At 39.4% G+C, this 21331-nt stretch overlaps 1 protein-coding gene across 20 annotated transcripts in view; it reads right to left on the reverse strand.

The window, feature by feature from the left end:
* Positions 1 to 21331, reverse strand: part of KALRN (kalirin RhoGEF kinase) — a 687608-nt gene that overhangs the window by 243827 nt on the left and 422450 nt on the right. For all 20 annotated transcript variants that reach the window (XM_054551360.2, XM_054551365.2, XM_054551362.2 and 17 more), the window contains exons 24-27: positions 16536 to 16602; positions 15862 to 15971; positions 5063 to 5132; positions 2430 to 2519 (exon numbers count right to left, since the gene is read on the reverse strand). In XM_054551360.2, coding sequence (XP_054407335.2) covers positions 2430 to 2519; positions 5063 to 5132; positions 15862 to 15971; positions 16536 to 16602 — 337 coding nt within the window. The remainder of the gene's footprint in view (positions 1 to 2429; positions 2520 to 5062; positions 5133 to 15861; positions 15972 to 16535; positions 16603 to 21331) is intronic.

Raw genomic sequence — 21331 nt, forward strand, 5'->3', positions numbered from 1 at the left:
GAGAATGGCATGAACCCAGGAGGCGGAGCTTGCAGTGAGCCGAGATCGCGCCACTGCACTCCAGTCTGGGCAACAGAGCGAGACTCCGTCTCAACAACAACAACAACAAAAAAAAAAAAAAAAAAAAAAAATCTGGAACGTGTGAATGTGTAAGCCTTTCTAGGACTTTAATTCTCTGTGTTCCCTTTATAGTAATGGATATTAGGTGACTGCCTTTATTAAGGGTTTATCTCATTTATAGAACGAGGGTCTAAAGCAGATGGTTCCTAAGTGTAGAAGTTAGGGAAACTCTTCTGATGGAATGAAAATAAGCCACAAAGATTATGCCTTTTGGAAAGTTTTGAAAGCAATCCGGAGAGTTTACTGTCTTCTGTCCCCACTTCCAGGGCAGACCTGAAGAACTCCTACTGGACTGGTTTTCTGGCTTCTATCAGTCTCTCCAACTAATGTAGAAGCTCACTAGGCACTATGTTGGAAATGGGGTATAGGGTGGGAAATTTGAGGACATATCTGACTTATCAAAGCCTAGAAATTGGCTAGAAATGGGGATGCGAGGTATGTAGTACTAAGGGAAAATACAGTCTCGTGCCAGGCACTGAGATGTGACAAATATGAATCAGGCATAAGGTCTCAAGGATCTCACAGTGGAGGGAGATGTGAGTAACAGAAAGGTGCATTGTTCACCTGCCAAAAGGCAAATCATTAGAAATGCTATAACAAAGATACAAAGTACAAAGGAAAGGATTCATGCAGGAAGCAGCATGTGACCTTTAATGGATAGGAAGAATTTTGAAGACAGAGAGAGAAGGGTGTGTGTGTTTGTGTGTCTGTGTTGTGTGGAGGGGACACAATCTATCCTAGGCAGAGAGAGTGGTGTGAGCAAAGATAGGAAGCAGAAGAGTTTGAGGCATGCTCAGAGCACAGGACATATATGTCAGAAAAGTGCTAAGTGGAAGACAGGACACAATGCATTTAAAACTTCAAAAAGACCCTTCTGGATATTGTTCATGAATAATCAACAGAAGCATCCTAAGGGAAAAAGATTCTCAATCAGAGGTAATGGTGGCAGAGGGCATTCAATATGATACCCAATAATATCAGGTGAGAGGAGTACTTTTCTTGGGGTGTTCTGTGGTACCAAATCTTACCCCAGATATTCTAGTGTGGGATACATAGAGCCATTTCCATATTAATGCTCCATTAAAAAAATCATGTGCGTTTTTCCTCATCTGGCTTCCTTCAAGTGTCATTTCTTTACTGAGCAACAAGACATTTGTAGGATCATTTCTGTTGAGGCAGTGCCAGGCTAGAAAGATGCTCAAGGAAGGTTTCTTTTGCACACTTGAGTACAAGAACCATGTTTAAATGTCTTTATATTCTCCACGGGGCCTAGCCCACTATCTTGCATACAGTAGACATCCAAATATTTATGAAAAAAATGAAAACAGGTAGGCAGATAGACAGATAACCTTTAAAAAGGGCTGAGTTTCTAGTTTCTGTCACTTCTGATATGACTGCCAAAATGGCCATCACTGCTATAGTCTGCCTCTCACTAAACTTTCTTTTTCCCCAATTTCATCTTTCCCTCTTATTCATCCTTTGAATCCTGCAGGGACCCCTTTGATTTTGCTTACTGTAAAGCCAATAGGTCACTCTCTTTGGGAACCAGCACTAAACAGATCCCACCATTCGCCAACAGGATTGTGTCATCATTCCAAACCAAAAGATCTGACAAGGCACATCAGCCTCACTCTTCTCCTGACTTCTATTATAGCAGAGGTGTTCAGCCCTGGCTGCACATCACTCTCACCAGAAACTTTAAAATATCCCAATGGTCAGGCCACAGTCAGGCCAATCATAGCAGAACCTCAGGCATGGGATTCAGGTATCAGGTTGTTTTTTCAAAGCTCCCCAGGTGATTCCAATGTGTAGCCAAAGTTGAAACAATTGCATTAGAGAAGTGATTCTCAAACTTGAGTGGACTTCATTACCCAGAGGCCTCCTTAAAAAACTCAGGTTGTTGGGCTCCCCCTGAGAGATTCTGATTTAATAGACGTGGACTGAGGTCCAAGGATCACACTTTTGGAAACACTACATTTGTGAGAGCTGTATATGAAGCAGAAGTGAAATATATTAATCAACAACTGCATCATAGTGGGCCTCCTCTAAACATGTGCTTTATGACTTCCTAGGTTTGGTGTGGAGGCATGGAGACAAATTTGCCTCGTCCAAAATCACATTGGTCAAGATAGGATGAAATAAAACAAAATACAGACATATACTGTTTTTGCTTTTTTTCCATGCTTAAGGTTTAGAGTGGTCAGTAAAGAAAAATTAGGAAAAAAGGATAGCTAAACATCCATTGTGCAAAGCAGAGAAGCATTTCCACCTGCTCATCAGCTGCTCAAGAATGGAAAACCACAGCTTACATCAAAGAAGGTGCCCGCATGCTCCAGGATAAGCTGGTTGGAATCAGGCTTGTTTTTACAGTAGGTGACATACATCTGAAATTTGTCTGCCTAAAAAGAACAAAGATAATAATAGATAAGCATTCATTAGTTGTTCCCTTCTGTCCAGCATGCTGAAGGACCCAGCAAGGGCTGTACAGTTAAAACCCTCAGATGCCAGTGTCTAGATTTTCTATGGCAAATGTTCTATGCTCATCCAGCCCCCTTGGTCCCCTAACAGACATTGGGATGTCTTTCTCCTGTCAGCATGTGGAGAAAGCTTCTGAAACTGAGCTCCTTTTAATAATAGTTTGTGCTAGAAAGAATCAGAAAAAGCAACATATATATCCTGATATATTCTGAAGTTGGACAGAACTTATTTACAGATTTTACTCTTTTTTGGATTATCTACAATTGTGCTCCCCATCTTGAAAAAGGACAGCATTTGCTCTGAATACAAAAACAAATAATGAAGATAAAGTATTGTCTCAGAGGTAGATCTGCTTGTACTTTAAATGTCTCCACTGGAGAAAGGTGGAGGGGCATGGCAAGCAACTATGCCATCCCCAACTTCCCAGAGCAATGACAGGGAAAAAGAAAGCAGAGTGACCCCCTGGGGCAGAGGCTAAACAATGGTTCCTAACCAGATTGTTACTTCAAGCCAAGAACCTCACGGCTGGGTGAAAATTCAAGACTCTGAAGACTCTCTGGATTAGTGTTACTGGGAAAGGTAAGTGTATTTTGGCCACCAAATACTTCTCTTATTTGGTGAAATGCTACCCATCTCAGTGCCTTTGGAACTTTGTGTTGGCATCCTCTTCTGAGACAGCAGCCCAAATATGTGTTTATTACAGCAGGTTTTGTTTATGCTAGCATTGTTCTAAGAGCTTTACATGTATTAACTCATTTGGTCCTCATGAGACCTCTATACAGTGAGTTCTGTTATTATCCCCAGTTTGCAGATGAGAAAACTGTGGCACAGATTGGTTAAGTGACTTTGAATTCCCACAGGGCTCTGCTACCTGCTAACTGTGGGAATTCAAAGTCACTTAACTAAGCAGAGTATCTGACTTTAGGCTTCTTGGTCTTGACCACTGCATTTCAGTACATTACAAACAACTTCTTCTGCCCTTCATTTCTGCATTACACTCATATATTAAGATTATGAGACTTAAGAAAGTCACCTTGGGATAATTCTTGGCAAAAAGTGAATATTTTATCCAATCAAAAAATTTTCTGAAACCAGTTTTTGGGACTATGTACTACCTAGGAGGTTATTCATCATCCCTAGGAGATGATGATAAATCATTCTCATGACTGATTGTAAAGGGAATCCACAAATTTCATGAAAGAAGATGCAAAAAAAAAAAAAACCCTTTACTTAATGGTCAATCTTGTCATTCTCTATGTTGGCTGTGCAAGGGATCATAAATTATTTATCAGGATTAATATGAGCTTTGCATTGGCTCATCTATTTAGAGGTAGAAAATGTATTAGAACAAAATAAGACGGTAGCTAAGACTTTCTGAAGAAACGAGTGCTTGGAAGCAAATATTAAGATTTCATGAAAAAAAGCTTGTCTGAGAATCAGGTCTTGAGTTGTGGGACTGGCTGTGATATTTATTACATGTCAATGAACTAGTCAACCTCCTATCTTATCTGAAATTTTCCCATCTTTAAAATCTAAAACATAAACATAGTGCTGTCTACCACATAGTGCTGTTGAGAACATAAACTCTCTGAATCATGAAGACACTTTGAAAGGCAATTAGCCCCTTATGGGTGGAAGTTATTATCAGGTAATTATTAAATAGTAGAATGCTTGACCCTGGGGGAGGATTTCCATGTTTGCACTCAGTGTTCTAAGTGGACTTCCCTGGAGATGTTTGCATTCATATATTGTACATGAGCCTCAGTTCAGAATAATGCAGAGTAGAGAGCCAATGAAGACTAATGTTTCAGTTTATATAATTAGAACCTGGTATATTCAGCCCCTTTACTTGGCCCATGATAATAGCATGAAGGAGGATGACCAGGCACTCATCTTGTGGGTCAGATTAGGATGAATACCCAAAAAATTTGTTTTTCTCTATTAAAGAAGAAAATGTAACCAATGGTTAGATGGAACTCAAAGGATACATGCTTGAGGAGACAGACACTCCACCCATTCTCCATGATGTGCTTATTTCACACTGCACGCCTGTATCAAAATATTTTGTCTACCCCATAAATTATATACACCTACCATGTATCCACAAAATTAAAGATAAAAAAAATTTTTAAATGGTTAGGTGGCTTCTTAAAGTTCTAATTCCCTAATCCATATCCTGTAATAATAGCTAATGAACTGAGCTGATGCATTTCCTCTGCCAGGGGTGGTAATCTTGTTCCACTCTTCCAACCTCACAATTTTAGAAAGTTCTTAGACAGCTTAAGATGGAGCTTAATCTTGATGTCTAAGAACTTTTCCCAACGCTTCTCTTAGACCTACTCATGGTCCCTCTCAGTAGCCCCTGGTCCTGTGTGAGACTGGCAGTGACCCCAGTCCTTAGGTCAGGCACTGAAGAGTAGTGCCATGCGTATGGGCAGTGGGAGAAGGATTTCAGGTTGGTTACCCAGGTAACAAAGCAGTGTCCCACATCCTCAGGCAGTTGCTCGTACTTCTCCAGCTCTTTGAGGAAGATGCTGCAAGAGGAGAAAAAGACTGAATCAGATACCTCTGTGCAGCTGACCCCCCACAGGATTGCATAGAGGCCAGCACAACCATAACTTCTCAATTATTTATACATGGCTTCTCTACTGTCTAAGTGATAGATGGTGAGGTGCAGTTTTTAATGTTGGAACTAATTTCATTAAAATGTATGTTAATTGATTAATTAGTGCTACTTAAAATAATATTATTTCTCTCGGGGTGAACACTTCTAGAAGTGAAAATAAATAATAAAATATTTTATTTGTGTTGGACTTTTTATCAGCAAGTAAGAATCTACTTTTTTACACAAGTAATCTAAGCACATCATAAGTATTTTAAATAATATAGATATTTCAAAGAAACAAAATAAAATATCGCTATCCCAGAGATAAAGTGAAAAAAATTCAGCCTACGCTGGCCTCTTTCTAATTTTTGGCCTCTGTCTTCCACCAGTAGCCAATTTGTACTAAAAACTATGTATTAAACAATGTTTTATAATACAGACACCATTAGGAAAGAAAATTTAACGGGTAAAAAGTCACAATATATTCCAAAGCTGAATTGAATTACAATTATTATCCGCCAGCATGGATATCTGTGCCATGGCTCCTTTCCACGTTAATAAATAATAAAGAAATAATTACACTGACTTCAAAATAATGTATTAAATCATTGGTTTGGGTTCATAGGATATAAATTCTAACAAGCCAGCATGCATTATTAGAATGGTATTTGCTGTAAAAAACAAAATATTTTTCAAATAAAAAGTGATTATGAGGCTTTGGGGACACATACTGACAGAAGTGGAAATGCTATGATCTTTACAAGGAACAATTTGACAGTACCGATTAAATCATGAATGTGCTTATCTTTTGACTCTGAAATTTGAATTCTGTAAATTTTCCCATAGGTATTTCTACACATATAAGATGATGTATATACATGAGTATTAACTGTGACACTGTTTATACAAGCAAAAGATGGTCTGTAAAGAACAAAGCATTTAAACTATGGTACATCCACAGAAATATATACTATGCAGCTATGAAAAAAAGACATAGCTCTCTATGTTTTCATATGGAAGAGCTCTAGGAGAAGCTAAGTGGAAAAATGTACAGAAGAATATGTAGAATATGCAATTTTTTGTCTCAGTAGGAATTACATATTCTTATTTCCAACCCAAGAAACTAAGAAAAGACATTACCACAGGGAAGCAGGTGAAGGAACAGAATAGAAGACAGTGGTGGGTGATACTTCTCAATGTTTGCTTTTCTATCTAATTTTGATTTTAAAACTGTGAGAATGCATTACCTTCAAAAATTGAATTAAAAGATACACGATATAAAGTGATTCTGCATTACTCTACTACTTACCTGCACAATAGAGGGAAAAATGTTATTTGACTAACTTTACCTAGCTTCTATTGTCCACACATTTTGGCAGTATAATTAATTACAAGTGGTTATGGATTTCATATATGTGTTGTATGTGTTCCTCCTTCAGTGACATAGAATGACATTGTTTGGAGCTTAAAAATATATATGTGCAATTAAAGATGTTTGGCAAGTCCTATTTGGAAAGCCAAAATGCTAACAATAATTGATGGGATAACAGATGACTTCTTTGTCCATCTGTAATTTGATTTTTTCTACAATAAATGAGCATTGCTTTAGTAATAAGAAAAAAACCATTTAAAAAAAATCTGGGGGACTCCTAGCTGTACCCAGTGTGTTCTTACGTATGTGATTTTAGAGTATTCTGACCTGAATCAAAGAGTAATTATAATGATATTTGGGCTTCAGAAATGCAAATATGTAGTGCTCAAAGTCAATAAAGTGTCATATTTGTTGCTACCTTTGAAAGAACTACAAATGACACATTTAAACTGATATGTACTTTATATGACCATTAAAGTGCAAATTTTAAAAAGTGCTATATAATGTTATAATTGAGGATCAAATTTAGTTTAAGACCCAAAGGGAAATGTACTTTTTTGTTGAGAAAAGAATCAATCTACCTCATCATCATATATATACACACACACAGGTACACACACACACACACACACACACACACACATACATATACACACACATACACATTTTAATTTAAAATTAAAAACAATTTTTTATAATAATAGAGACGAGGTCTTGCCATGTTGCCCAGGCTGGTCTCAAACTCCTGTGCTCAAGCAATCCTCTTGCCTTGGCCTCCCAAAGTGCTGGGATTACAGGCATGAGCCGCCGTGCCCAGCCTGGGCCCTTCCCCCTTAAAAGTAGTCAAAGAAACGGTAAAACAGCCTGGATCAGGACATTCCACACAGGATATAAAATTGTTTTATTGTTTCAGAAGTGGCAAGGATACCCATGATGACTCAGGGAGAACCATTCCTTGACTTATGACCCAAGGACAGTTGGCCTAGTCACTTTAATTTGAAGTAAACAATGATAATTATGTCTAAAGAATTGATCATTGATAGAGAGAAAGACAGTGCTGGCAATTTTATTTAAAATCTGATCAATTTCAATAGAGCAATACCCTGACTTTTGTGATAGCAGCTACCAAAAACCTATGGGAAGATGCACAACTTGAAAATCCTCAGGAAACAAAAATACTATAACCAGAATTAAATGCACAGCATATAATTTGCATGAGGAACGCCTTTCTGTAAAATGAAGGCTGTTTTTCTTTTTTTTTTTTTTGAGACGGAGTCTTGCTCTGTCGCCCAGGTTGGAGTGCAGTGGCGCAATCTCTGCTCACTGCAAGCTCTGCCTTCCGGGTTCACGCCATTCTCCTGCCTCAGCCTCCCGAGTAGCTGGGACTACAAGCGCCTGCCACCACGCCTGGCTAATTTTTTTGTGTTTCTCTTAGTAAAGACGGGGTTTCACCGTGTTAGCCAGGATGGTCTTGATCTCCTGACCTCGTGATCCGCCTGCCTCAGCCTCCCAAAGTGCTGGAAAATGAAGGTTTTAACAGCAGTTACCACTAGCTCGCCCATCTACCTACCCCCAGGTCTGACTTTCTTCCCCTCCCACGACTGAGCACAAGTTAAAGAATCAGCATTCACACTTGGTCACAGTTGTGAAAGGGTCTTCCAAAGCTTCATCCCCCTCATCTTTAAATAACAACTTTGCTGAGGCAGGCAGATCACCTGAGGTCAGGAGTTCAAGCCTAGCCAACATGATGAAACCCCGTCTCTATTAAAAATACAAAAAATTAGCCAGGTGTGGTGGCGGGTGCCTGTAAGCCCAGCTACTCAGGAGGCTGAGGCAGGAGAATCGCTCGAACCCGGGAGGCGGAGGGTTGCAGTGAGCCGAGATCGCACCATTGCACTCCAGCCTGGGCAACAAGAGTGAAACTCTAAGTCAAATAATAATAATAACAATAATAATAATAATAAAACAACTTTGTGGGGGTGCTTGTAAGGATTTAATAAATCCACAGGTAAAAAGAACCCAACCCAGTACCTGGCACACAGTAGACACTAAATAAACAGTAGTTCTTCATGATCAGTGCTTCTCAATCTTTAATAAACTCATATTCTCTTTGATAAACACACATCTGACCCTCTTCCCCACTCCTGAAGACTTACATTTAGGGAGAACTCCCTACCAAGCCCTTGCTGAAAAATTTGCAGCAGGTTACTTTCTCCTAAACCATATCCTGGGAAAATCTTGATTGGTTATTATGTAACAATTAGATTTCAAGGTCACCTTGTTTGGGAAATGTTGGGCTAAGCTGGTTTTTTTGCTGAAGAACTTCCAAAATCCTATAATATGTTGAGTTACACTATAAACCTCTGAAGTAAATACAATATGCAGTGCTTCTCAAACTTCTTTGTGCGTGCAGCACTTTGGGGAGAGTATCAGACTTTGTCTCAAGGAACACTCTTGGAAAACTCTAGTTAGTGGTCCCACACCTGGTTGTACATTGCCTTCTGGGGTTACTATCTGAGCAAATGCATTGTTTAGAAATGCTTCCTGGGTAATTCCCACACATCCAGTCCATAGATCAGCATTTAAAGGCAACTGTCCTAGATTCCAGCATGCTTCCAGATGGCAAATCCTACATCGGCTCCACAGGATTTAATAATTTAGGGGGAGAAAGCTAAGAACATTTTTTTTAAAAAAAACCTATTCAGCTTGTGCCAGGCATACCAATTGATAAGTTTGAATAAGATATTCATTACCATCTCAATGTAAATGTTGAAAGTAAGTGGCAATATTAAACTCTGTTTTACTTCTTAATTGGAAGCTTATGAAGATGACAGATTATGTAAGTCTGATCAATATCATTCTACTTACTTCAAATAGACATAATGAATTCAAATTAAAGCAAAACAGCTCACAACTCTCTTCACAAATGATGGAACATTTCACCTTAGCTGTTCTATAGCAGCAATTTGGCCCTCACTACTCCAATAATTACATGTAATAAATTGTGAAAGAATGAGCAAAGCAAGTCGTTTGTGTGAATGTCTGGGGTTCTTTCAGAAAGGAATAAAACTTTTAAAGAAATGTCAAGATCAAGGCAATGCCATTACTCTATTAAATTGTTATAATTTAATATATTATGCAGTTACTTTATGAGGAAAATGCTTCCCTTTGGCTTTGTACACAATCCCGGGAAATGAAATTGCTGGCATTTATTAACAGAAAGCTTTCTGAGTTTTGTCATTAAATATGATAGAAACAGCACTATTTCAAAGGTACTGGACTGGTTTTGTTATTCTCTCTGAAGATGAATTTGGTCTAGAGTCTCACTGCTTCTGGGGAAGTGTATCCTTCATTGAGGGGCTCATAATCTTGTCAGCAAATAGACTTTACATCAAGGGTGCAGTCTGCATCTAAATGGAAATAGCTATTTGATGACCGTGTATGTCAATGTGCATTTGCTTGTTGGAATGCCAGAGGTGGTGATAAGGGGAAGGGGCCTGTTGTGGCAACGGGAAAAAGAGGAACAAAGTGCAGCATACATTTAAAAATTAAGTCGGAAATGGGGTGGGGAGAAAGGTGTGAGGTTCATGTATTTATAGGAAGTCCAGGACATTGCCTTCTTTTCAAAGCAAGGCTGGGTAACTGCTTTCATGCAAGTAGAGCTAGAGATTATTCTAAAGAATCCATTAATGACCAGGCAGATTCAGAGCCTAGAATATAAGAGGCTCTAGACTGTAGGGGATAAGATAGCTGGTTAGCATACTGGAGCAGGTATGAAACTAATGGAGGGTCATGTACACTCAGGGAAAGGTGCTGGATTTTTCACGTAACAGTTCCAGCACATTTTGATCACCCAGGCTGAGCCGTGAGAAGCATCTGGCTCTGTCCCTTCATTTCACACTTGACACTTTAGCCCAGGTTAGGGATGAAGAGGAAAGGTCTGTAGGGCTGGATGCCCATTCAGCACATCACACTCTCAGCCTCCAACCACAAGCAGCAAAATTTACTTTGCTGCATGGCTACTGTTGAATATGATTTTGCCAATATCTTCTAACTTTGTCTAATTTGTGTGATCAGATGAATAAAGTTATTTGCATAGATATATACCAAATTTAATGTTAAAATAAAATACAAAAGATTAATCTTATGCTTAATGCTACTCATCTCCATTAAGGTGGTGTTTAGCAACCAGGCATGGATGCTAAGAAGTTAGTGTGTAAAACAAAAATTAACATTACTTTGACACATCCAAACGAAGTGTTTAGACTTTGTCTTGCTTTGGGTATTCCCCAATGTCTATAATCAGCCCTAATGTTGATAGCTTACTGAAAACACAAACAAACAACAGTAACAAGACCACAGCCACATTTGTATAGGGCTCCTCTGATGGGTTCTGCAAGTTACCTCTTCAAGTGTGCATTTGGGGACCAAAGAAAAATCACAACAGGTCTTCCCCTTCCTCTTTCCTTAACATTTGACTATTAAGAAAATGACAGCTGGATTCTTCATTCCCCAGAGGGCAGAGGATGGGTTTGATCACAGGGTACCAGCTTTATCTCCAATCTAGCACACCTTTGGCCCAAAGGAGGAACTCTGGAAAGATGACTGAAATGTGGGTGTGGTTCAGTCGCTCATTGAGGTGCCCCTCCCTAAATTCCCCAGCCTTGATTTTACCCCTGCTGCTCACCCCTCACTGCTCCTGGCTGACCCTGGCCTGGCCAGTGCCCCCAGCTCAACCTCACACGTCTCCGGTCCTGCTCCTTCGGGACAGGGAACACCAGGCTGGGAGGGCAGTGGCTGGTGGCCAAGGCCAAATCTAATAGCTTCCAGCCAAGCCTGGAGGGAGGGAGTGTGCAGAAGGGACATCCAACCTTGGTGGTTGGTCCCTAATTTGAAAATCTAGAGCTTGCTGAAAACTGATTTATTTCAGGTCATTGTTGTAGGGGTGTGGCACAAGAATGACATAGCTCTGGGAGAAATGGGTAGAAATATTCATCAACTTCTAAGATCCACATGGAAGCTATTTCACTATGAGTTAAACCAGCCAGATGTGGCAGCCACCATTGGTGGTCTAGGGAGTGAGAGAAGGGGAGAGAGTGCTGAAGTGGGAGACCAAGCCCTGGAATCTAACACCTGACTTTTAAGGAAAGGGGAGGGGTGCACAGTGGGCAAGTAACGGCTCCTCTGGGATTGTCTCCTTGTCTGTGCATGGAAAGAGTTGTACTTGATGGTTGAGAGGACCCTCTGAGCCCTGGGAGTAGAGATTTTATTAAAATGTTATTGCTCAGACTCACATATGACACTATCTCCAAAAAACCAAACAGGAAGAAGTTCAGATTTAACAGAAGGTGATGAGCATTTTAAACAAAAAGCTGTCCACACCAAAGTTGCAAATCTAATAATCAGCAAGCTGAAAACAGATTATTTTCTTGAATTACAAGTTGTATGCTAGACAAAATGGGAAGACTGCATTAACAAAATCATTACTGTCTAGGGATCTACTAATGGAATATATTCTTCTGTCTGAGTGCTTCAGGAATGCTTACAAAATGCAATCAAAATAGGTCTAAGTCTTGTGTAGATAAGTAAATTTCATGATTGTATAGTTATTTCTGTAGGAAAGAGAAGTAGTGCAAAATAGGGAGAGTGGAGGGCAAAACGAAGTATCATTCCACTTCAGTCTCCAGTTTGTGTTAAAGCCAAAGTTTGCAGGTATTAAATTCTACATATTAAATTGTTCTTTAAAGAAGTTTTGGTGCTGGGGAATTTCCCCATTCAATACCTATAAAGACAAAGGTCCTTGAGACAGACAGATCACAGACACACACACACACACACACACACACACACACACACACACACACAGAGAGAGAGAGAGAGAGAGAGAGAAAGAGAGAGAACTAATCCTGGTTGCAATTTTTCAAAGTGACACCATTTAGACAGATCAATACTATCTAGCTAAGATATGTATTCACCACATAACCCTTGGTCTAGGTGCTAATTTTCTAGTGACCTAGCTAATTAAGTTAGCAAGGTCGTGTCAATCTCAATCCCTTTCTCTCTCAATCTCTCAGTCTCCCAATATTCCTTCCTCCTGCTCTCCCTCCCATAGGCTTTCTCTGGATTACAGGCAGATAACCTGAGCTATGCACTAGAAATGAGAGGAGCATGTTTCTGTTAGACAGTGCTTAATTGCAACTTTGGAATAATGCAAACAATTGGGGTTAAAAAGCATCCTTTGATTTTTTTTCATATTGAGAAGTGACAATTTCAGAGAAGTATTTCTGAAGAATAAATAAGTATTAGGACAACTGTATGGTCCAGCCAGTAAGAAGCTTCCAAGAAACTCCTTCATGTAGAAATTAAGTTATTTTGCTCTTCCAGATGGTTCTTGTAGTGATGGGGAAAAAATCATACCTAATGGTTTTCTCTGTCTTGAGACTTTTAGAAACAAAAGATTAAATTATGACTTGAATGATATTAGCTATAAGTCTGCAAATAGTAATTTTATTTTCAGTTTGTTCATCCATGCATTCATCTACCAAACAAATATTTACTCAATGTTTACTTATGTGCCAGGTACCTGATTATGCAGTGAAAGATGTTCTCCCCTCTAAGCTGTCCCTTAGAGTTTACAATTCCTGCATTTACTAAGTTGGCTAACTGCCATTTTATCTCTTATTTACTAGAGATTTTAGGTGTTATGTTTTCTTCATTAATCAAAATTTGTAGGACACAAGTAGAAAGCATACATTATGAGTAAAGACAGCCCACAGATCCTGTAGGAAATTAATATGAAGCTTGATTTTCTTAGATGTTTCCTTAAATTGTGGATAATTAAACCATTAATTTATTTTTGGTCAATAGCTTTCTAAATGCAGTACAGCTATTTGCCTTTCGTGCAGAACATATTCATGACTCAGGGTTACCGCCAATATTAAGTATGCTATGCTGTAACACAGTAGCTGTATTGGGCCCTATGGTGGGATATAGAATGGTTTGCACCAATACTGAGTAGCCCTTGACCAGTATGCGGTTTTTTTTGTTTTGTTTTGTTTTTGGTTCTATTGCCTATTGTTTTTGCAGTTTGTCTTCTTTAGACAGCTGCTGGTATCCCACTACTCAAGTTCTTGATTCTTATTTGCTGTTTCTAAATAGCTGTGGGCTTACAAACTATATAATCAAGAGGTAAAGTGGTTGTTAGGGAGGATAGAAAGATGCTTCTATGAAAAGACAAGAACTTAATTTTTGTGGCATCTCTTCTGGTTGTTGAGAGGCTAGTTGTTATTTTCTTTTTCTTTCTTCATAATATTCTAACTCAATAATATGTGCTGGGTAGCTGTGTTCTTGATAGTTGGACTTATTCCTCGATTTACAGCATGCGAGATTCTCTATGGTTTAATTTGATTTTTTAAAAGGATTTCTTAGAACTATATATTGTAACTGGTAGGTAGATTTTCAGCTATTTAGAAAACTACAAAACTGTTTACCATGGTTTACCAGTGATATCATGATAGCAGAATAAGAGGCATGATTATGTTAGCTATTTTGTTACAAGTGGTCAATTTTGAAATGTATATTCATTCCCCTTATAAACTGATTGGCAAATGCAGGGCTCCCAGAAAGTGCGTACTGTGATCTCTAGGCTTCCGTAGTTAGTCAGTTCGCTAAGAACATGGGGAAAGTGAGACTGGTTGACTAAATCCCAGAGACCATAAGCCAGAAAAGTAAGGTAACGTGACTTACCATTTGCCAGTCCGATGTCTTCTCAGATATCCTGAGGGAGATGGGATGATACTGAGCTGGGCTCAGATGATGGAATTTGGTATCAATGGTCAAATAGTTTTATTGGGATCTTATCAATGATAAGCATGAGGACATGATATTTCTACATCTGGAAATTTCCAGACAAACCAAATGGATAGTGTTAAAATTTATGATTAAAAAAACAAAAGACTGGGAACTTTTATCACATATTCCAGAAAGTCAAATGGTTATTTTTCCCCCTAGATCATATTGCTTCAATAATCTGACAAGATTTGCATGCCATGGGAGCTACATATATTATATTCTCTTTAAACTGGTGCCACCTGATGACATACCAGGAATTAATAACCAGGAGGTGATGAGAGAGGAGTGACTTTCCACCCCTTATCTGGACCTATTACAGCCCAGGATCATTTAACACCCAATTCTTGCTTGCCTCTTGGTCATTCTTAGCATAGGGCTATTCTAGAGCTGAGATATCGAATATGGCAGCCACTTGCTGCTTGTGGTCTATCTAAATCTGAATCTATTAAAATTAAATAAAATTGAAAATTCAGTTCCTTAGTAGCACTAGCCACATTTCAAGTGTTCATTAGCCACACATATCTAGTGCTACTGTATTGGACACTGCAGATATAGAACATTTCCATCATCGCAGAAGGCTCCATGGGACAGTGCTGTTCTGGAGTCTTGCCTCAGGGTGGCTGCTACACCTGTACACATGGCCCTTCTATCTCCAGAAAACCTACACAACTCAGTAAATGCCTTGGCTAGCCTGGGATAGCACTGCTCTGCAGCAGGGTCCTGAGAGCTCTAAGACTTTATGCCAATGTTCTTCTTTGTGTCTTGAGATTCTCTCTATTTGTATTTTGGAAACACAGTTATTTCTATTGGTTGGTTATGTAACTTATCATGCCAATTTTTTTTGCTGATCCTCTGTTAACCATGGAACATGTTGTTTTGTATGGTGTGGGAAAGATTCTTAAATCAAGTTGGAAACAATGACTTGTGAAGTTTTAGGGCTCTACGATTCTACTTATTCCAACAAAACAGAGTATCGGTTGATGTCCTTCCCTCTAAATTGTCAAGAAATGTGAAATAAAATGAAGATGGAGGAAATATTTAGGTTGATAGAAAACTTCAATGGAATTCAAAACCTAAAGACCACAAGGTGGAATGGTTAGCCTCAGATGAATTCTAATGTCAGGATTTCCCACAAGATTTCATGAGAAGAAGCTACTTTTCTTTCTTCAAAGCCTGGTATTCATTCTGGCTGAATAAATGAGGATGTTGAGGAGAGATGGGGAGAAGCACTGCTGAATACTTGACTTTACTCTCCACTAGGACTTTCGGACAATTATGCAGAAAGGGGAGTGAGTAAAAAAGAAGTCTGACAGCAACTGCCTTAGAAAACTGACCAGATAAGATTCACCAATCACCTTTGATCCACTTCTTGGGAACCCTGTTGTCTGGTTTTTACGGCCTAAGTGTGCACCTCTGAGACCCTCCACAAACCTACTTGTTATGGAAATCGTAGATCTCTTGGATGTTGCCAAAGATGATATGCTCTTTGTTGAGGATCCCAGGGGGGATCTCCTCCACACCACTGGTCATTTCCCACAGGTAGGTCTGTAAGACAGTAACAGTTTCATCACTGGCAAGTCTGGCATGCCATATAAAATACAGACAAAATAAACAGGCGCTCAAACTTGTGGGGCAAGACTCAAACTGTAAATGCATGCAGAGTTTAAAAAGTGACGTATTAAGTAAACATAAGAGAAAGAAATAAAACCTGAATATTTCATTATCCTGAACTTTAGCAAGAACACAAACTCCACAGTCTCTTGTTATTTATTAAATGTGTGTGGATTTTTATGGGGGTCAGGATGCAGATTTTCAGACCCAATTTAAGTTAATTGACTGAGTCATGGTTTTATTTTGAATTGAAGTACCTTATACACTTCTTGTTCCTGGGTCTAGCTCCAGTCTGAGAAAAGTTTAAACTTTCTTTTCAAAAGTACTTTAAACTCTCATGCAATTATTGTTGACTTTAGGAGAAAGATTTCCTCTTGTTGGCTTTTTAATTCATTACTCTCTGGGAGACCAACAGCACCAAATTCCAACTGAGGACTTGATGCCTGCAAGGATGTCATTTTTCCAGTATAGCTGTGAATGGATTACTGGAAGACTCACCTCTAAGCACTCATGCAAATCCCTTACATAAGCCTTCTCTGTCTGGAGTAGTTCAGCCATAATAAATCTAGAAGGAAACAAATGGGCTTTTAGTTGGTTATAGATATAATGTCTCTCCTCCTTCAAACTTCACTTCCCCACCCCAGCATGTATGACATTCTTAAATGTCCTATTTTTCTACTTCATCAACAGGTCTTTTCCTTTCTTCAAAATTCCTTCCCTTTCCTACAAGTATCTTCCTATGATACTTGTGATACTTCCTGACCATTGGCCCTGTATCCCTTTAGCAGGTTTGTGCTCAGCTAGGTCCATATTCTCTCTCCCTTTTCCACCCCAGTCCTACTATTAATACTTGTGATTCTGTGGTGATATTCATGTGAGTACAGGCATGCAGGACTGTTCATATTCTGTCTCACCAACTAGATAGCTTGAATCTCAGCTTTCCACATTTCTCTTACAGCTCCCAGAATGATGATTTCTGTTCAGTAGAGTTTGTAGATGTATACCAAAACAGTTCTTAGTACCATAATAAACCAGGTTTCAAAGCCAGGAAAAGAGGTCCAACGCACCGAGATCAGGGGTTAGCAATTTTTCTATAAAGAGCCAGATAATAAATATCTGTGGGCAATTCGGTCTCTGTCACAACCACTCAACTTTGCTGTTGTCATGTGAAAGGAGCCATAGACAATGTGTAAAAAAAAAATAAGTGTGGCTGTGTTCCAATAAAAACATATATGGACACTAAAATTTGAATTTTATCTAATTTTCACATTATAAAATATTCTTTTGATAATTCTTCCAATTATTTAAAAATATGAGAGATAATTTTTAGTTTATAGACTATATAAAATAGTTGGCAGGTCAAATTTGGTCTATGTTTGCTGACCTCTGACCTAGATTATCCTTCTAGCTATTTCAATACTATTTCCAATGGGACTTGTTTACAGCATAAACGGATGTGTAGAAAACTGAACATGCAACCCTAAGCACAGTATAAATTAGTAATAAGTGACTGCTTCTCAGTCCCCCATAAAGAGAAGTCTCTGTTAAGCATCTTTAAAGAGAGGGTTCTCTTCCTCCTTGGGCCTCTAAATAATACAATGTGCTTAGGCAATTGTTAAACTTATGATACATGGCCTCGCTGTGGTATATTCTATATTTTTCTATTCTTTGAATTGAACTCTATTGGTAGAGTAAAAAGTGCATAAGCTTTGGAGTCAGACAGATAGGAACTGAATTAACAACCAGAGGTAGGACTTGCCTCTCCAGGTCTCAGACTCCTTACTTATAAAATAGCTGATCACACAGAATTGCTGCAAGTATTAAACAAGATCACGTAAGCAACATGCCTAGTGCATGGTAGGTGCTCAGGAAACATTCCGTGATTAAATGAGCTGTAGATTGCTATGAAATTAGGACCAAAGGGAGATCAGAAGGAACATAAACTGATGGGCTTTGAAAACTTGCCCTTGATTTTATTGCCTTAAGTTTTCTAGAATTGTTCTTTTGTTCCCATCTGCTTCCTGCAGTTTTACCTGTTTTTCCTTACAATTTCTGCTATCTCCACCCCATTTTGTTTTATTTTCCACCCATCCTTTAATCTCCTCTGGCTATTTGTTGTCACAGAAGGAACCAAGGAGGAAGATCTGGCCAGGTGTAGTCCCCTCATCCCCCTCCCAGATATGGGCTGAATTATGATCCCTCTGAAATTCATATGCTGAAGTCTTAACCTCCAATACCTCAGATTTTGGTCTTATTTGGAAACAGTATCACTGCAGTACTGGAGTAGAGTGGCCCCTGGATCTAACGACTGATGTCCTTATAAAAGGAGGAATTTTTGATACAGGCATATATTCTGGGATTATGCCACGTGAGCACGGAAACAGCCATCTACAAGCTATCAAGGAGAGAGGCCTGGAACAGACCCTCCCCTCACTGCCCTCAGAAGGAATCAACCCTGCTGACACCTTGATTTTAGGCTTCTAGTCCCGAGAGCCGTGAGACAACACATTTCTGCTCTTTAAACAACCCAATTTGTGGTACTTGGTTACAGCAGCCCCAACAAACAAATCCACTCCCCATATGAACAAGCTCTGACTTCACAGAGCAGCTTTAGTTTCTTCAGCTCCAAGGAACCTGTGGTCCTACTTCATCTTGATAAAATAAACTATATAGAGCTTCTTAATCTTAGGACACACTATTTTTTTTCTAGTAATTCCCAAACAGAGTGTCAAAATATTCTTCATAAAGTCCTCCAGAAATCTCTGGCTATGTGTTACTTTGTAACTCCAGCATAAAGGACGCAGTGTTAAGAAATGGTTTATAAGATTGGCACAGTTCATTGTTTACCCTGTCCAATGCTCTGTAATTCTTGATTAGAGTGAAATGTTGGTAGACAACTCCCTACCAAACAACCAAAGAAGAAAAATGTGTTTTGCCTACCTGGAATCAGGACTTTTCTGAAAGTGGAGCTGAGATACTTAGAGAGCAAAGCAGGAATCTAATGATAAGTTGGTTCCAGCTCGCTAAATGAATTCTGGCCCCTATTCATTCTTATTCTGAGAAAACAGAGCTCAATTTATGAAAACCTCAGCTACTTGAGATTCTTGCAAAATATTTGAATCTCAGCATCCTCTACTCTCTTCTTGCCTATTTTCCTCTGCCTCTTCTCCTCATGGGCTATTGCTGACCTAGGAGTAAACTTGGGTGGCAGCTTTACATTCTAACATCTACAATTCACTCACTGGACCAATTTCCAAGCACCTCTTTCTTCCTTTTGAAATCTGAATACCTAGAGCAAGTCAGGGGAGGGCCGATCTGATACGGGAACGCCTCCTAAAACATGCCTTATTTTCTTCTGGCCCAATGGTATATCCCTCAACTTCAAGAAATTGATGTTATAGTCCTTATTTGTTTTGTGATTTTAAATAATGTCCTGCCCTTCCCTCAAGGTTTCAATTTTTATATCCAATTATATTCCATAAGATTTTCTTTTCCTTTCTTTTTTATTTTGAGATGGAGTCTTGCTCTGTTGCCCAGGCTGGAGTGCAGTGGAGAAATTTTGTCTCTCGGCAACCTCTGCCTCCTGGGTTCAAAGGATTCTCATGCCTCAGCCTCCCGAGTAGCTGGGATTACAGGTGCACACCACCATGCCCGGCTAAGTTTTGTATTTTTTTTTTTTTTAGCAAAGACAGGTTTTTGCCATGTTGGCCAGGCTGGTCTTGAACTCCTGGCTTCAAGGTGATCTGCCCACCTCAGCCTCCCAAAGTTACAGGCATGAGCCACTGTGCCCTGCCTGACTATAAGCTTTTCTTGTTCAACAATTATGTTATCTTCATTATTCTCCTAGTCCCTTGATTCATACTAGAGAGTATAAAATATTTCTTGTTTTCAAGGAGTCTACAATCTAGCTACAGACACATGCTTAGGAATTGGTTGAATAAGTAAAATGGGAATTGGTACAGAAAAGAAGTAAGGAGTTCATAAAAGGACGGGCCAATGACAGTGGGGGTTGTAGATAAAGGATTTATAGAGGCATAGGATATGAGCTGGATTTTAAAGAATCAATAGGACTTACAGAGAGCAAGATAAAACCAAACAGGAAAAAAACGAAGGGAAACGAAAGGGAAAATAACAATCAGAAAGGAGAGCATTCTTTTTTTTTTTTTTTTTGAGACAGAGTCTTGCTCTGTGTCAGCCAGGCTGGAGTACAGTGGCGCGAACTTGGCTCACTGCAACCTCTGCCTCCCAGGCTCAAGCAATTCTCCTGTCTCAGCCTCCCAAGTAGCTAGGATTACAGGAGCGTGCTACCACGCCCAGCTAATTTTTGTATTTTTAGTAGAGACGCAGGGTTTCACCATATTGGCCAGGCCGGTCTTGAACTTTTGGCCTCAGGTAATCCAACCACCTCGGCCTCCCAAAATGCTGGGATTACAGATGTGAGCCACCGCACCCGGCCAGCAGAGTATTCTCAATTATATACAATTTATTCTTAGACCTGAGAGGAGTCAGTGAAAATGATCTGACTGAAGGGTGTGATCTGAACTAGAAAGTATTTTGAAGTAAAATTGACTTAGATGAGGCCAAAGGATAGTAGTACCTTGAGTTTTATCATTATTCCAGGGGTAGTAGCAAACCATTTACAATTTGAAGCTGGTGAGAGACATAATGGAAAGAAATCAAAGAATGTTGAAGAGTCAAAGCTAGATTAAATTCTGGCTTCATTGCTCACCATCTGTGTGGTTTGGGGAAAATTACTTAACTTTTCTGTCTTATTATATGTAAAATGGGAATAATCATAGCTGCCTGAGAGAAGTGATAGAAAGATACAAAGAGAAAATGTGTGTAAAGGCACTTTATGTAATGTTTAGGACATAAAAAGTGTAGGTGCTGGTGGCAGGAAGAGTATTGATATTAGCAATAATAAAATGTACTCCAGAAAGGTAAACCTGGCATCACTGTGCAGGTGAACTGGGCAGGGACCAGCAGCAGGAAAGCTATGGGAAGTTTTTGCAAATAATCCAGACAAAACTAGAAGGTTAGTGACACTATTGATGGGAATTAGAAAATCAGAAGGGAGAGGCTGGGCGTGGTGGCTCATGCCCATAATCCCAGCACTTTGGGAGGCTGAGGCGGGCAGATCACTTGAGGTCAGGAGTCCGAGACCAGCCTGGCCAACATGGTGAAACCCCATTTCTATTAAAAATACAAAAATTAGCTAGGCATGGTGGCACACACCTGTAATCCTAGCTACTCAGGAGGCTGATACAGGAGAATTGCTTGAATCCAGGAGGTGG

The sequence above is a fragment of the Pongo abelii genome, chromosome 2 (assembly GCF_028885655.2).
Source record: "Pongo abelii isolate AG06213 chromosome 2, NHGRI_mPonAbe1-v2.0_pri, whole genome shotgun sequence".
Taxonomy (NCBI): Eukaryota; Metazoa; Chordata; class Mammalia; order Primates; family Hominidae; genus Pongo; species Pongo abelii.